The sequence below is a fragment of the Ranitomeya imitator genome, chromosome 5 (assembly GCF_032444005.1).
Source record: "Ranitomeya imitator isolate aRanImi1 chromosome 5, aRanImi1.pri, whole genome shotgun sequence".
Lineage (NCBI taxonomy): Eukaryota > Metazoa > Chordata > Amphibia > Anura > Dendrobatidae > Ranitomeya > Ranitomeya imitator.
In genome coordinates, this window is record NC_091286.1 from 25,015,957 (window position 1) to 25,034,742 (window position 18,786).

The 18,786-nt window shown below is 41.4% G+C and overlaps 1 protein-coding gene across 3 annotated transcripts in view; it reads right to left on the reverse strand.

The window, feature by feature from the left end:
• The window catches only part of DISP1 (dispatched RND transporter family member 1), a 79,374-nt gene that overhangs the window by 22,503 nt on the left and 38,085 nt on the right, over positions 1-18,786 (reverse strand). For all 3 annotated transcript variants that reach the window (XM_069768447.1, XM_069768448.1, XM_069768449.1), the window contains one exon: positions 2,454-2,483. In XM_069768447.1, coding sequence (XP_069624548.1) covers positions 2,454-2,483 — 30 coding nt within the window. The remainder of the gene's footprint in view (positions 1-2,453; positions 2,484-18,786) is intronic.

An 18,786-nucleotide genomic window follows, 5' to 3' on the forward strand; every position in this document is an offset into this window, starting at 1 on the left:
TATAATGCCTAAGATCCAGGGGCTGTTTGAAATTCTTTCCCAGGCTGGAAGAAACTCGGCTAGTCTCCCTCCGACCTGGGGAATACCTTCATTGGGATTTTTTATTATCAGGAGGGGGGGGTTTGTTGAACAAGAAGCCCCTATTTTTATTTCTTCTGTCTTCCCATCCATCCTTATTTCCTTTTGGGGGTCTTCTCCGCATAAACTTTCTGTTCCGAAAGGAACGTCTATATGACTGGTTAGGGAACCCGGGGAAAGATTTCTTTTTATCCCCCGCTTTGTCGAGGATGTCATCTAATGTTGATCCAAACAGGAATTCCCCTTCGCAAGGTATTGAGCATAACTTGGTCTTCATTTGCAAGTCCCCCGGCCAGCACTTTAGCCACAGGGCACGTCTTGCTGCGTTGGAAAAAGAGGCCGACCTGGCTGCTAATCTCACAGAGTCCACCGAAGCATCCGCCAGAAAAGCTGCTGCCCCTTTCATCATGGACACTGACTTTTGTATTGTGTCTCTTGAGACTTTTCCCTTTAGCTGGGAATCCAAATGTTCAAGCCATACCATTAGAGCACGGGCCGTGCAAGTGGCTGCGATGGCTGGTTTTAGACCACCTCCTGCTGCTTCCCATGAGTGTTTTAAGAAAGTGTCTGCTTTTTTGTCCATCGGCTCTTTTAGAGTGCCCATGTCCTCGAAGGGCAGGGCAAATTTTTTGGAAGCCTTTGCTATGGCCACATCCAGTTTGGGTGCCTTGCTCCAGGATGAGCAGGCTGGGTCGTCGAACGGGTATTTTCTCTTGGGAGTCAAGAGAACTTTTTTATCCGTTTTTTTCCATTCTTTCTTGATTAAAGAATGAATCTTCTCATTTATCGGGAATACCCTTCTTTTCTTCTGTTCTAATCCGCTGAACATTATGTCCTGTGCTGTTCTTTTGGGACGTTCATCTACTAGACCCATGGTTGTTCTAATAGCCTTTACCAGTGCGTCTGTCTCTTCGATGGGAAAGCAACTGCGTCCCCCTTCTGATGATAGTGAAGAGGTCTCGGATGTTGATGAATCATTAGAGTCAGATGTTTCACTTTCTGATTCGTTTATGCTGGTTTCAGGAGATTTATGACCTGATCTACGTCTTTACTTCGGCATTTTAATGCCTTTGAGGGCACTCTCCACCTGATTTTTTATTAATGTTTTCAGGTCTGATGCGAACGCCGGGGACTCCTCCTGAATGGTTTTTTCTATGCAAGACCCGCATAGCTTTTTTCCCCAGGAGGAAGGTAGTTCTTCCGAACATATCGCACAAACTTTGTGCTTTGATTTAGTTGTACACTTTCTTCCCTAGAAGAAAAAGTAATCTCGTATTACATGATTACTTTCACGTAGATCACTCACCACTTGTGAATGAGAGATACCGTCTCTGGCCTCGGGACTACATCCACTGGATTCGTCGCCGGTCGTGTAGATTTCCCAGAGACTTGGCTGCGTTGTGACCCTGAGCGACCACTGCTGCTGCGCTGCTGGGACGAAGCATTTCCCTTCCGCTGGTGCTGTGAACGCGGGTGCCGCTGCACCTGTAACAGTTTTCCAACAAAGAGGGGATTTCCACGCTTACGCCTTAGGGAACGCTGTTTTTGAATCTGCCGCCGGCAGAAGCGACCATCTGCGCAGGCGCGCGCGTCACTTCCGGTTTCGCGGCACAGGCGTCCTATAGGGAAGGTATTATTGGGGACGCCTGTGCGCGCGATTTCTCGTTCCGCCTGCCCCCGCACTTCCGGTTTGGGCGGCGGTGATCGGCGGTGCTGTGGGGCGCTTCCGGCTCTAGCTTTCCTGTGCCCGCCATGGAAAGATAGCCACTGCTACCTCCATGTACCGACTAGCGGTACAGAGGCTGAATCGGTGACCGCCGTCACCTGCCTCCTTCCTCCCCCTTTTTTTTTTCCCCACGGGGAAGGCAGGCTGGAACCTCTTCACTGCCTTCCCCTGGCACACTCACCCACAGGGCCCGCCGACCCCAGCGGTGGTGCTTCAGGGTCGGAATAAAAGGGGGGAGAAAACCCGCTGCAACCAGCCGTGACAGGGCGCCCCCTGTCAGGAACCGACCGGCCAGCTCCCTGGAATCCCACGAAGAATCCTTCAGGTACGTGCTGTAGGTTCCCCGTCAGGGACAGGAAACCAACTGATGTGGGAGAGAGGTACGCCCTTTTTCATCTGTAGGTTTCCTGTCCCTGGGGGCGGACCCCTCTCTCCGTGGTGCCATCATGGGGATAGAGAAAGGAGCGGTTCACTTGCACAATTTTCGGAATGTACATCATGCCACTTTTTAGATCAGATGCCCTAAGGAGTAGATCAGATGCCCTAAGCAGCTGGCCAAGCTTGTGACCACCAAGCATATGACGTATTAAAAAGCAAAATTCACCATAAGCAGATTTAATAATTAAAAAAATATAAAATATTAATTTACCTTTTGGGAAGCTGGAATGGTTTTGCAGTTCTGTAATAAAAAATAAATATTAATATAAAATGGATAAAATATGGAACAAAACTGATTATTAATTACAAAGAATAAAAAGAAAAAAATAATTACCGTATATTCACGGCCTACAGGTCTGAATTAAAGGGGTTTTTAAAGGGTGGAACTCTGCCGGTTCCTGATGGACTCTGCTTTCCATTTTTACTTAATACCCCAGAAATAGCCAGAAATGCCAATCAGCATTGTGTTCAGTGACCGGCTGTGTGGGCATTTCCATCTATTCCGGAATGTCGAGATCATTGGAAAGGGAACTGAGAGGGTCTTTGGTCATAAGTAGTACTTAATTATTTTTTAGATTAGTCTTTTTAAAAATTATTTAATTTTCTGGAAAATCTGTTAAAAAGTTAGCCGGGGTGCAACATCCCACCTGTGAGCTGGACTTAAAGGGAGACCTTTCACTGGATATTTTTAGTACCTCCTCCAATTGCCACTGTTTTGCTGATTCTTGAGCAGTTTTTCTTTTCTTTCTGTGCCCCTCCATTCCAACATTATGCCCCCCGTAATAATGGTTAAAATTTTGCTATTCAACTAACTGGGTGTGTACCACAGAACTTCTGTGGGTGTGGCCATGTTTTGATTGGCCAGGACTAGAGGAGGAAAAAGTAAACGCCCACAGAGAAGTTCAGCTGGTTAAAGGGGAAAATTTGCACCATTATTCCCGGGAGGAATAACTTTGCAATGGAGGGGCACAGAAGAAAAAGAAAAACTGTTCCGGAATCAGTGGAAGGGCAGCTATTGGAGAATGTGCTCAGGTTAAATACAAAAATTCCAGTGAAGGATCCCCTTTAATATCATAGCCACATATAACACCCAAGTGGCCTTTCCAATGAAGTCTCTTATCCCCCCTCCAATAAATCCGCTACTATATTTCTAGTATACCGTCCATGATGCAAATTTTACGGTACATAAATGACTATAACGCCCAACATTCGAGAATCGTAGGAACACAACCGGTTAATTAGCCATTGCCGCTGACTTTGTACTATTAGATATTACACAGGGTGTTAAAGTCATCCAATACCGTGGAAATTTTTTACAAATGTCTTTGCCATTTGTGCTTCATGGCACCAGTCACCAATAAAGCCCAGCTGCCTCCAATGTCACAAACCTGTTGTGTTCCCAGCAACAAATGGCAGGTCGCAGGCAGCCTGGGAATGACATTTGTACAATTATGTGACCCCCTCCCTCCCTCCTTCCTTCCCTTCAATGAAAGCAAAACAACGCTCCACTAATTCGAGGGGGAAAAGCTGGAAACGCGCCATCACGTGCCATGTTACTAATGTGCATGGGCACCAGATCAATGGCGACCACTCGTTACACAGGTAATAAAACGGACAGCGCATATGAGAATCATAACCATAGAGAATAACCCTGCCGAGAGCAGAAATTTCTTTGAAGATTTCAGGGAATGCGCCAACAGATGTTAAACAGCTTTAGGTGGAACTGGAGGATCTCGTTTCTCCTAATCATTTAAGTTTCCAAACTAAAAACACTTTGTTGAAGATCCAAATGGCTACTTGTCTGCAGATTATGCCATTAGTTCTGCAACTCAGCGGGGCGGCTCGTCGGAGAGGTCAGACCGGCATCAAGCGCCTACAAGCGAGGAAATTACTGTAACGTAAATACATATATTAGAGTTTATCTGCAGACCCATGTAAAAATCACAGAAAAAAAAAAGCATCAAAATATTTCTTTATTCCGACACCCAACAGAATCAAATGAGATACGGCTCCGGCAGACAAATATGGCATATCCTGGACCATAAGAGGGGCAAGCCTACCCTAATACACCCCAATCGGGCCAGAATCAATACAAATTGTTGCCTGAACAGCCCAGTGATCGGATTGAAATTTGCCAAATTTTGACAAAGCTGTTGCCGGACAACGACCCGTTCATCCGTCGGGAAGAATTTTGTACAGATGAAAAATGACCACACGTTATCAATTCAGCAATTTTTGGCCAAAAACAACAAAAGGGAAGACTAAAATCCAGCATGGACGTGTTAAAATGCAGAGAGGTCATGTTGCACTCCTTTGACAGTCAGAGTCCAATCTCAATTTTTGTTCAAATGCATAAAAAAAAAGAAGACGTTTTTAAAAGAAGAAGACTTGTCAAATTGAACATCATTACCAATCTGCTGACAGCATTTTATAAAGCAGGAAAAGCCGAGCAGATTGATATATAAGTTTGTGGGAAAAGATTTTATAGAACACGTCATTAATCCACTTAAATCCATGTTTATACTGGGTTTGAGTCTAGTGGGTGGAGTAAGGTTAGGACCTCCCGCTGGACTCAGCCAAGAGAAAGCAGCAAGTAAATTTTTACCATTTCTACCGATTCTTTCCTGATAAAACTATATATCAATCCGCTCAGCTGCTCCTTTTCTAGAATATACTACCAACAGATAGTCAGAATCTTCAACTTCACCGAATCCTTTAACCCTGCTGTTGTCTTCGGTCTGGGGAGACCTATTTTGAACTTTGGTATTTTTGGGGGTGTTCAAGATGCGGTTCTGAAACTTGTGGTTGATTGACTTAAATGAGGATGGGTCAGTCGGCCACGGGTTTCAGAGCCGCATCTTGAATATTTTAAATATTGAAGTTCAAGGTCGGTCGTTTTTGACCGAAGACAACAGCAGGGTTAATTCATGGCTCCTTTCACACTTTAAATAAGAACGATATTGTATCACGGCCCAGTTTTCTTTACTCCTTCATTTTTTTAACAAAAACAGAAACATTTCGGAAGCAATTTTCCTTTTTTTTTCTTTCTGCTGGGAGTTACAGTATATCTTGATGAGACGAGAACGGTATTTGCCTTATTTCTGTATTTAACATCATACTAAACACTTCATAAAAGCCGATCGTACAGACGCCATCATTTCCCTTAACCAGTCAAGTAAAACTACCGAGCGGCTCCCGAAGTGTGAGCGAGATATGAATCTATAAAACCACCTGTGAAATGGCAAGAAAAACCTTCCGAGAGATCAATACTGTTTTGCTTTACATTTAATCAGAGCTTTAGATTATGGGATTTCTTTTTTTTTTTATTATTATTTTTTGTTGTTGTAGTTTATTTCGGGGGGAAAAGAAGAAGAAAATTGAATGTGGACGTCTACAATTTCCAGAACACAATCCCTGCACTGTGACGGCGAGAGCTCGGAGCATCAATATCCGACTGCTGGACGGGATCCAAGCGGTGGAGCGGCTGGAATTCATACACGGATATTCCCACCGATTCCCGCAGAGAGCGAGCGAGTAATGGCCAAATGATGGACTATGCGGTCACGCCACAGAGATAATGTGGTTAGACCTAGTTTGGGTTCAGTACTACCAATAATTTATGGCTGTTATTAGAATTAACTTTTTAAAATTTAAAAAAATTGTCCATGTAAACATCACAAAAGGTCACGAATGGGGATAAGTAGGACGTAGGACCCCACTGATGTCCAAAATAAAAGGATCCCGGTACTTGCTAAGCTGAGAGATGGGTCGTCTTCAAGACAACATTTCAACTGGCTGAATACTAGAGATTCCACACGGTCTTTTTTTTTTTTTTAATTATTTGTTATTGAAAGCTGATCTAAAAAAAAGTTGACCTTCTAGAAATAAACAAAACAAAGGGCCCCAAATCATTATTTGCAGTTTTTAGTTTTTGTTTTTTTTAATTAAGGCTACTTTCACACTAGCGTCGGATTCGGCCCGTCGCATTGCACCGGGCCGAGATTCCGACGCTAGAGTTTGATGCGCCGCACAACGGGTGCAGCGGATGCATTTCTCCGGCGCATCCGCTGCCCCATTGTGAGGTGCGGGTAGGTGAGGGCGGAGTTCTGGCCACGCATGCGCGGTCGGAAAAAGCGGTCCGTCTGCTGCAAAAAACGTTACATTTAACGGTTTTTGCTCCCGGAGGTCCGCTACAACACGGCGCAACCGTCGCACGACGGTTGCGACGTGTGTCAATACGTCGCAATGCGTCGGTAATGTTACTCTATGGGGCAAAAACGCATCCTGCAAACAACTTTGCAGGATGCGTTTTTTCCCCTAAACAACGCATTGCGACGTATTCAAAACAACGCCAGTGTGAAAGTAGCCTAAGTCGCTTTTCTTTTTTGTCTTGCGATATTCACTGACTTTTTCATCGGTTTTTAGAATTTTGCGCAAAATAAAAAGACACTCTTTATTTTTGTCATTGACTTTTTTTTGAGACTTTAAGTTTAAAAACTTGAACGTTCCGTTAAAATTTTGCAAACGTTATGCACCAAAAAAAAAAACAAAACAAAACGTCTCATTACCCGCAAGTTCAGCTTCAAGAACGTCATGAATGGCCAAGGCTGCCATATAGGCAACAAAACTAAGCAAACAGCTACTGGCCGACTTCACCTAACAGATCAGGCTGGACAAACTACTGGCTTCAATGGAATCTGGCTTATCCTCTAAAGCAGATGTTGAAGAATACATTGTCGCCTTTTGAACTTTGGATTCCATGGACTTCTTCCTTTTGACCTCGCATCTCAGCATTTGGATTCTTGGTTTAGATAAGTGGCTTCAAGTAAAGAAAACATTTTATTAAGGAACCCAGTTTAGCTAGTAATGGTCTCATCAGTGAGCTCATTTATTAACGTTCATTAGTCCTTTTCAAAGATATCAACGTTTGGTTGTGAAATTCAAATGTTCTTCAAATGAATTTCCTAAAGAGTCACAGACAACCCTAAAAAAAAATTGCAATGGGCGTTTTTATCCTAGAGACTTTGGATTCCCATCAATGATAATTTTTAACGTGTCGGAAGGGACTCGATTGTATGTTTCTAATCATCTGCAACAGATTTTGTGCTAATCTCAAAAACTACTTTTCGCCCTCTGGGCAACACATAGGAGACAACTGGTACATTGTGGAAGTTCGGTCTGGTGATCCTCATTGACATGTTGTGAGGAGCGGACGGGTCTGCGCCACTGTAACCTGTACATGGCGGTGAGTAAAACAAGCCCTGACACTAGACGCAGGGTCAGAGGTCACACCTGCTATCATTAAATATTTTTACTTCTAAGGGGACGCATAACAATATGTGCGCACCAAAGGCATTCCAGCCAAGAAACCAATCCCCTGCAGCTGTTATCGCGGGGCCTGTACCACGCCGCTCAATGAGGAATATTATCCCCCGAAACCATCACTAGAAATTATTTTGCTATGCTCTTAAAGTTGAGAAATGCAAAGCGACGTCCGTCCCTTCCTCCCGCACAATGGAGGAATTTCCAGAGTGAAGGCGAAGTAGCGGCACCCGGCAATTTGACCTCAGATCTGTAATTTTGGAATTAGCGCTTTTGTGCGTCCTCGGTCATTACAGATCTATTTCAGACGTGACAGAGCCTGGGAATAGAAGGGAGGGAACACTAGATAAATGCTATATAGCTAATGACTATGCTAGAGGGGATTCTACCGGAGTCGTTTTTTTTAACCAGAATTTTGGTGGGACTTATCATCTCTCTAGACAAATGTATAAGAGTCCAGGGACAGAAACCCCCGCTAATGCCACGAGTTAAGAACCAACGTCAAAATACCGATGGACCTCTAAATCTGGGTTTTATGAGCTTCGGAGAGTTAAATTAAGGGTTCGTGCAGACAACAGGTATTTTCCATCCGAGTGTGATCCGACAAAACATCAGTTCGCACTCAGATCAATGTTATTCTATGGGGCCGTGCACGTCTGATTTTTTTCCTCGAATAGAGCCTGTCCAGGAAAAGAAAAAACAAAAAAAAAAAAATCACAGCATGCACAATTTGCATCCATTATTCGCATTTCACAAAGAGTCCGTGGATGAAAATCGGGGTGCAGTCCGATTTTCACAGACTTACAGAATAGAGAAAATGGACAAATGCACTCTGACCACACTCTGACCACACTCTGACCACACTCTGACCACACTCTGACCACACTCTGACCACACTCTGACCACACTCTGACCACACTCTGACCACACTCTGACCACACTCTGACCACACTCTGACCACACTCTGACCACACTCTGACCACACTCTGACCACACTCTGACCACACTCTGACCACACTCTGACCACACTCTGACCACACTCTGACCACACTCTGACCACACTCTGACCACACTCTGACCACACTCTGACCACACTCTGACCACACTCTGACCACACTCTGACCACACTCTGACCACACTCTGACCACACTCTGACCACACTCTGACCACACTCTGACCACACTCTGACCACACTCTGACCACACTCTGACCACACTCTGACCACACTCTGACCACACTCTGACCACACTGATTCAGGCCTTGCAACAAATTCCGCTTTGTTTTACCATCACAAGGGACAAGTAAAGTTGAGCAAAACTATTTGCAGGACCCTGGTTCAGGAGGCCACGTTGGTAGTCAGTGGCCACCAAACTAGAGCTCTTCGAGCGTCCTACCTGCCGGCATCGCCCGGCTCCTCTCCTGATTAGTCAATCTGGAGCAATATCATGCCTGCGTTGATGCTATGCCAAACCTACTAATCAGAAGAGGCACTGGAAAAATGGACGGATAGGATGAGGTTCGCAAGAGCTTTGGTCCGGTGGCCACAAACTGTAGACTATAGACTGGTGAACCACGATCATTCTTCTCAACTCTACTAAATAGGCTTAGAGGGCGACAACCACATATACACCACTAATCTGCACAAAACAGTTGTCAGTCCCTCTCCCTGCCCTCCTCAAATCATAGTGCTCAACAAGGAGTACAGGATAAAAACGAAATCTGCAGAGACCAGAATAATCTGTGCTCCGTACTAAAGCTTTGCTCACATGTTGTGATTTTTAAAAACCAAATCATTTTGCGGCAATTTTTAAATTTGCCAAGATCGTGGCCAAAAAAAAAAACACCCTAGTGTGAACGCAGCCTAAAAAATGATGGGAGGGACAATAAATAAAAAGTCCACAAATTAAAAAAATACACATATTTGTTTTTTTTACTATCCGATATAGAAATGTTACTGCATACAGGGAACAGTCGGGTTACTCTTAAAAAGTCTATTTCACCTTCAATTTAAAAAAATATATATTTAAAAAAAAAAAAAAAATCAAGGTTTGGGACTAAATTGTCTGAAAAAGCCAAACTGCAGGGAAAAATAACGTAATAATTTAATACAGCTTAATGTATAGCTGCTCGGCGAGCATTACATCATACGGCGCGCCATGCCAAGTCTCTGCTGCCTCATGTGAAAAGAATTGCATTGCGACATCTCACACTTTTTTATGAGCTGTGAACAGGCCACATAAACCAGGTTTTAGCTTCTCGCATAACATGACATTGTCCCAGAAACTGGAGGAGTCTCAAAATCTCCACCTGTCGAGACCTCGGTTGCGTCTGGTGGGAAAACTGTTCCCCTCTCCGTGTCTCTGGATCTGTACCCTTAACGCGTCTTCCAGATCCAGGGCTACGCGGCACATTGCCGGCAGATGTTGTCACACTATTATTGACCCATAGTATGGTGGTCAAAAAATCCTTTATGGGATTGTCAACTTTGGACACCCCCATTCTTGACAATGAGGGATCCGCAACCATCTCGTCGACGCTGCAGGAAATCACCGGACTATCCTCATCACATAGTTCGTGTATTTGCCGAGTACGGACATCCGTTTCTCATTTTTGCTTATAATATGTGGACAAAACACTGTTCACAGCACCGCAGAGTATTTAAGGTGTAGGGTGAACTTCTAGGAGACTGTGACTTGTTACGTTGTGACCGTGGAAACATTTCCAGTAGAATATCTCGCAGCCGATCAGATCGTGATGACAGCAGCGGGAGAAGAGTATGTCGACCTTGTGGGAGGAAGTGACCTGTTCATCTGTTATTATCAAGCTCACCACTATAGGGTTATTCCCAGCTTCCTAAATGGATGTTATGCCAGATAGAGCTTGTAAATATACGCATTTTTGCAATTTACTGCTTATTAAAATTTTCAGCCGTTCTTGAGATATTAACACCTTTCCTTTGTTTATCGCTCATTGCCTTGGAGACCGACCACCTCTGCTAAACAGCACAACATGCCTAGTGCTAACGAGCTTTTTTTTTTTTTTTTTAAGAAGCTTGCGAAGCTTCTAATTTTGGCCATTTTTCCGCTCAGCGCTTACAATCTTGACAGCTGTGATGGTCACTTTCCCTATGCAGCGAGAGTAAAGGAATAAAACAAACAAAAAAAAATCTTAAGAACGCCTGTATATTTTAATAAGCAGTAAATTGTAAAAAAAAAAATGTTTGTGACTGTGACTATATCCATTTATGAAGATGGTGATAATTATTTAAATGACAGATCATCTTCTAACTAATCAGATCACAATAATGATGACAGCAGCAGCAGGAGAGGAGTGGGCTGATCTTGTGTGAGACAGTGACCTGTCCACATAGAATTAAAAGAATATTTAGGAATGTTCTATAGACATTAAAAGGACAAAAACCACTCGAGCCAATCAGATCATGATCATGAAAAGCAGCAGGAGAGGAGTGTGCTGATCTTGTGTGAGACAGTGACCTGTCCACATAGAATTAAAAGAATATTTAGGAATGTTCTATAGACATTAAAAGGACAAAAACCACTCGAGCCAATCAGATCATGATCATGAAAAGCAGCAGGAGAGGAGTGTGCTGATCTTGTAGGAGACAGTGACCTGTGTCTGGTAACTACAAAGGTCACTACAACCTTGGCATTTACATTAAGTAGGGATAGAATGTCTTGTAACTAATTAAATGATCAGACTAAAAAAATACAAGCAGGAGCAGGAAAGTAGTGTGCTGATTTTGAGGGTGGCAGTGACCTGTCCACTTGTAATTGTGAATGCAGCATACATAAAAAAAAAAAAAGGCCAAGGGAGAAAAGCACTGGAGCCGATCAGATCATGATCATCCACAGGAGCAGGAGAGCGGTGTGCCGATTTTGAGGTGGCAGCGACCTGTCCACTTGTAATTGTGAATGCAGCATACACATTATTAGGCCAAGAAGAGAACCACTAGAGTTCATCAGATCATGATCATGAACAGCAGCAGGGGAGGAGTGTGCAGATTTTGAGGGTGGTAGTGACCTATCTACTTGTGATTTGGGTTGTGTGTGACAAAACGGTCATATTTTACAATGAAACGCCTATAAAATGAGTGATTGTCTCCCCCCAGCCCTGAAGTCAAATCCTGCCAATAACCTGACGCATTCATTACTGTATGTAGGACGGTTTTTGAGCCTCCATCAATCATTAGCGTTTTGGAGCAGGCATCTACTGAGCCATCGCGGGTCCTGAGTAACTCAGGACATACAAAACACCCTTAAAACCCAAAGCTCAGTGTCCCATCAATTAAGATAAAGGCAACAAGAAGGCCAAAAAGAAAAAAAAAAGTCAAAAAGTTTCCAAACTTTTTCTGAGTGTGTTTGACATAAAGACGTCGCACATTCCTCATCCTGATCCCAAAACTTCTCTTCCTCTCCTGTCCTTTGGCATCAAAGCGCTGAAGCTAAATTAGAGGAACAGAAGTTTGACTTTCTAAATTAAATTCCTGGCGAGCGGCGTGCCTCAGGCGGCAGTACACTTTCGCGCCTCAGGCGGCCGTACACTTTTGTGCCTCAGGCGGCTGAACACTTTTGTTTACAGGTTGAATGATAACAGCGAGAACAGCAAAAAAAGATGATATTACACAATGCGGGATCGTTCCGGGGATGGCGCGCCTCTCCGAGGAGCATCACATGGTTTTCATTCGGATATGTTTTGGGTTTACCCACAGTATTAGGAATATCAGTGCATGTGGGAAGCAATCTCCTCATATCATCTGGGTTGCTTTAGAGTCCGTGAAGTGCAAAAACAAGAGGCCGAGATGTGGGTGGGATGTGAAGCGCATAGAGCCAAAAAGATCCCGAGATTGTCATGGACCGGATCCCGACTGCTGATATGCCGGAGTATTGTTCTCAGTTTACGTAAGTTTTAGGGGACAAAACCAGTAGTTGAAGTGTACGCATAGGTCATCACGGATGGACGACATAGGTCTGCATAGGTGCTGAATACACAAAACGGCAGGAGGAGATTTTTTAATCTGCACTTTATGCATAGACTTCAATGTTTATTTTTCATGAAGTGGAGCAATAAGATGGTTGCAAAAGTATTTACTCCCTTTAATCAATATGCTGAAATTAATGAGCAAGGCGATGTACAATGTGGATTCATAGGGTTATCAGACCCTTTGGCGCTCACTATTCACCTCCCTACCCCATCCTTCACCGCTAGGAAAATGGTTTTCAAATAGTTGGATTTTTTAAAATTTTCATAAAGCCATAAATTGTGAATGTCTCCAAATCTGCTGAAAGCTGATACCGCGAGTTATGGAAACGTTACAGCGAGCAGAACTGACAGGCGTCACAGGAGGCAACTTTTTTTTGGCTTTGTCTAAAATTGCCCAATTTATGTAAGTGCACAATGAAACAGTGTTATGTGCCAAACTCCCCTGCAATGCAGCAAGCGAGCGTTCAGACAAGGACAGGATGACAGCACACCGGGAAAGACTAAACTGAAGGAGACGCTGGATTAATACGGTATTATAGAACATTCCGCAGGAGCCGCACACTGACTGATGGTTCTAATTACACATATATTTAAAATATCTATGCAGGATATCAAATTATAATGCAAAGTCAACAGGGGTCCTTGGTCATCATGGTCCTTATAACTATCTATAGGTGATATAATACTGCCTCTGTGTATAAGAATACAACTACTATAATACTGCTCCTATGTACAAGAATATAACTACTATAATACTGCTCCTATGTACAAGAATATAACTACTATAATACTGCCCCTATGTACAAGAATATAACTACTATAATACTGCCCCTATGTACAAGAATAAAACTACTATAATACTGCCCCTATGTACAAGAATATAACTACTATAATACTGCTCCTATGTACAAGAACATAACTACTATAATACTGCTCCTATGTACAAGAATATAACTACTATAATACTGCCCTTATGTACAAGAATATAACTACTATAATACTTCCCCTATGTACAAGAATATAACTACTATAATACTTCCCCTATGTACAAGAATATAACTACTATAATACTGCCCCTATGTACAAGAATATAACTACTATAATACTGCCCCTATGTACAAGAATATAACTACTATAATACTGCTCCTATGTACAAGAACATAACTACTATAATACTGCTCCTATGTACAAGAATATAACTACTATAATACTTCCCCTATGTACAAGAATATAACTACTATAATACTGCCCAATGTACAAGAATATAACTACTATAATACTGCCCCTATGTACAAGAATATAACTACTATAATACTGCCCCTATGTACAAGAATATAACTACTATAGTAAAAGAATATAACTACTATAATACTACCCCTGTGTACAAGAATATAACTACAATACTGCTCCTATATACAAGAATATAACTAGTATAATACTGCTCCTATGTACAGGAATATAACTACTATAGTAAAAGAATATAACTACTATAATACTACCCCTGTGTACAAGAATATAACTACAATACTGCTCCTAAATACAAGAATATAACTACTATAATACTGCTCCTATGTACAAGAATATAACTACTATAATACTGCTCCTATGTATAAGAATATAACTACTATAGTAAAAGAATATAACTACTATAATACTACCCCTGTGTACAAGAATATAACTACAATACTGCTCCTATATACAAGAATATAACTACTATAATACTGCTCCTATGTACAAGAATATAACTACTATAATACTGCTCCTATGAACAAGAATATAACTACTATAATACTGCCCCTATATACAAGAATATAACTACTATAATACTGCTCCTATGAACAAGAATATAACTACTATAATACTGCCCCTATATACAAGAATATATCTACTATAATACTGCTCCTATGTACAAGAATATAACTACTATAATACTGCTCCTATGTACAAGAATATAACTACTATAATACTGCTCCTATGTACAAGAATATATCTACTATAATACTGCTCCTATGTACAAGAATGTAACTACTATAATACTGCCCCTATGCACAAGAATATAACTACTATAATACTGCTCCAATGTACAAGAATATAACTACTATAATACTGCTCCTATGTACAAGAATATAACTACTATAATACTGCTCCTATGTACAAGAATATATCTACTATAATACTGCTCCTATGTACAAGAATGTAACTACTATAATACTGCCCCTATGCACAAGAATATAACTACTATAATACTGCTCCTATGTACAAGAATATAACTACTATAATACTGCTCTTATGTACAAGAATATAACTACTATAATACTGCTCCTATGTACAAGAATATAACTACTATAATACTGCTCCTATGTATAAGAATATAACTACTATAATACTGCTCCTATGTACAAGAATATAACTACTATAATACTGCCCCTATGTACAAGAATATAACTACTATAATACTGCTCTTATGTACAAGAATATAACTACTATAATACTGCCCCTATGTACAAGAATATAACTACTATAATACTGCTCCTATGTACAAGAATATAACTACTATAATACTGCTCCTATGTACAAGAATATAACTACTATAATACTGCTCCTATGTACAAGAATATAACTACTATAATACTGCTCCTATGTACAAGAATATAACTACTATAATACTGCTCTTATGTACAAGAATATAACTACTATAATACTGCTCCTATGTACAAGAATATAACTACTATAATACTGCCCCTATGCACAAGAATATAACTACTATAATACTGCTCTTATGTACAAGAATATAACTACTATAATACTGCTCCTATGTACAAGAATATATCTACTATAATACTGCTCCTATGTACAAGAATGTAACTACTATAATACTGCCCCTATGCACAAGAATATAACTACTATAATACTGCTCCTATGTACAAGAATATAACTACTATAATACTGCTCCTATGTACAAGAATATAACTACTATAATACTGCTCCTATGTACAAGAATATAACTACTATAATACTGCTCCTATGTACAAGAATATAACTACTATAATACTGCCCCTATGTACAAGAATATAACTACTATAATACTGCCCCTATGTACAAGACTATAACTACTATAATACTGCTCCTATGTACAAGAATATAACTACTATAATACTGCTCCTATGTACAAGAATATAACTACTATAATACTGCTCCTATGTACAAGAATATAACTACTATAACACTTCCCTGTCTAAATGAGAAAATAATGTACAAAATGGGAGCTGAATAATTAAGGAATTATTCATAGTTACACGTTAATAATGTTACAATTCGTTCATTGTTCTTTAGACCTTGAAGAAACTGAGAATAAAGTGCAGAAAATGAAGGGAACTGACATTTGCTTCTTGTCACTTTTCAGAAACAGACGTCATCGGCCATAAGTCGGCACAGGAATGTTCCTCTTCTAAAACACTTTGATTTCATCAGGAAAGCTGCCTACTGCTCTGGGAGTCAAATAAAAGCTTTTGAAGGAACAATAAAAAGGCTTTTTAAAATGCCTCCATGAGTCATTTTCTGAAAAGAAGCCAAAATTAGGAAACAGAGGGCAGCGCAACACCGGAGGAATCTCTCACAATTGACCATCAAATAAAAAAAAACCAAACCTTACTCTTGATTGGACTTGTCCAGCCAAGATGAAATCCGACATTACAAGGTGCTCGGTGGGCACAATAGATTGGTGTAACAGCCGCAAACTGAAAATAGATGTTCTTAAGAGAAAATCCGGAACACGTCCTGATGAAGGATACCAAGGATTGGGGCAAAATATAACGGTTAGTACGACGGCTCAATATAGAAAATGGTGCGGAATCATACCGATCAGCTTCTATAGATCCCATGGACAATGGATAGCTGTGGGTCAAACAGAAATAAACCATCTGCTCCGAGTCCACCGTAAACCATGAACACGCATCTTGACCGAGTATTTCGTTGGTCTTCATAGGAGACATCTTTTACAGCTAATTATTTCTTGGGGGGGGGGGGGGGGAAGGATTGGCCATTGGAAAATCGGTCATTGGAAAATCGGTGGGAGAGTTGGGAGGCCCCCCATGCAGAGTAGACCAGTGTTCCCCAAGTCCGGTCTTCAAGAGCCACCAACAGGTCACGTTTTCAGGATTTCCTTAGTATTGCACAGGTGATAATTGCATCACCTGGACAGGCAAGCATTCAATCACCTGTGCAATACTAAGGAAATCCTGAAAACATGACCTGTTGGTGGCTCTTGAAGACCAGAGTTGGGGAACACTGGAGTAGACTGTTGGATGAAATTAATCCAATGTGTGTTGGGGGTCTCATGCTTGGCACCCTTATCCACCATGATGGTCACATTTTATTAAGAATATCATAGAGCAGATCTATCGATGATGTTTAGATAAAGGCTTTCGATAGCCATGATTGGCCATCAATGACGCGCCTGTAGCGATGGTTGTCCAGATGGCAATACCCATCCGATCATCGGCAACAACTTGATTGTTCATCGGTGGTTTGGCAAGTCATTGGAGAATAATCAAAGAAAAAAAAAAAACGGGCAAAAACAGGGGCAATGAGGTTGTGATGTAAAGGAGTAGCGGTATAACCAATAATACTGGCTGTCTGTCTCAATATATTTAGACAGTTTGTAGTCTCGAAAAGTACCGTATGTTTTTTTGTATTGTGAATAATATACATTTTCTTATTCCTTTAGTTAAGTTTATGCTGTTTCTACAAACTTTGCCTAATCAATAGTATAAGAGAATATAAGAAACTTTGTAATACACCTTTATCAAAGAAATATTCTTCCTTCTCCACTTATGAGCCACTTCATCTCCTCCCCGTCGCTTGAACTGACCATTCAAATGGCTTTAATTCATCTTCTTCAAAACTCACTGTGTGATCAGATTTCAGCTGCCTATTGGAGTCTATAGAGCGTAGAAGAGGGGAAGAGAAGAGTGAAGAGCACCGAGACATGGCAGATCGTGCTGCAGATTCCATAAAATGCTTTAGTACTGGATTCACAGCTACACCGCTCAGCACTGCAGTATAATGTCCTCCATGCTGCTGCTCTTTCTGAACATGAGATACATAGAGACAGGAGAGAAGGAACCCCTCAGGACTGTGTGTGCTGTGTATAGGAGACATCACGGCAGCTGGTCTCCAGCCACTAGCTCAGAGACAACTAAAAACTATCGAGAGGTCTGCAGAAACAGGAGGTACAGTTTGAGGTGCAATATGGGGTCTGCTGATCAAGGACATGATCTAAGAAAAGTAAAGATAATTAACAAATTGTCAAAATCATCTCTTCTGTCCAGCAGAAATAAAAGGATTAACCAAGAGAATATGATCTTATGCTTATTTTTATGTATGGAAGACAAAGGACTACCAGGTCCTATAGACACAAGATCCGGGGGAAAGATCAGCTGGTAATACATATTAGGCAAATGTCAACCACAGACCTAATGTCTGTAGGGCCATCCTCTTCTCCAATGCCTGCAGTCTGGAAGGGTGGGGGGAAGATTTGGGAAACTTCCCAGGAACATCGTCAGGCTGTGCTCATCTCCACTGCCTGTTGGAAGAAACGTACGTCCGGCCATCTATAGGGAACTCGGGAGAGATAACCAAAACAAACCAAAATCCAAGCGAGCTAAAACCTAAAAGAAATCTAAAGCAAATCTAAAAACAAGCCTCAGATTACGTTCACACGTTCAGTGTTTGGTCAGTATTTTACATCAGTATTTGTAAGCCAAAACCAGGAGTGGGTGATAAATGCAGAAGTGGTGACGTGTTTCTATTATTATTATTGGCTTACACATATTGATGTAAAATACTGACCAAATACTGAACGTGGTCTAAAACAAACCCAAAACACCAAACGTAAAACATGTATAAAAAAAATCCAAAAACCCCAAACCAAAAACACCAAAACCCAAAACGCCACGCCTAAAAACAAACGCAAAACTTAAAAGAAGCCCAAAGCAAAAAAAAACAAAAAACAAAACCACCAAACCTAAAACAAGCCAAAATCCAAACAAGCCGAAACAAACAAACAAAAAATCCAATTGTACAGAGAAGACAGGGGTTAATCTCTTGCTGATCTGTTCTACTTTCAGCTGGGAAATGACTAAGCAGAGGTAGAGGACAAGAGGCTGTGGTTTTAACATTTTTGCCCTAATACATTGGGGAGGGGGGAGGCTCCTGCTGCA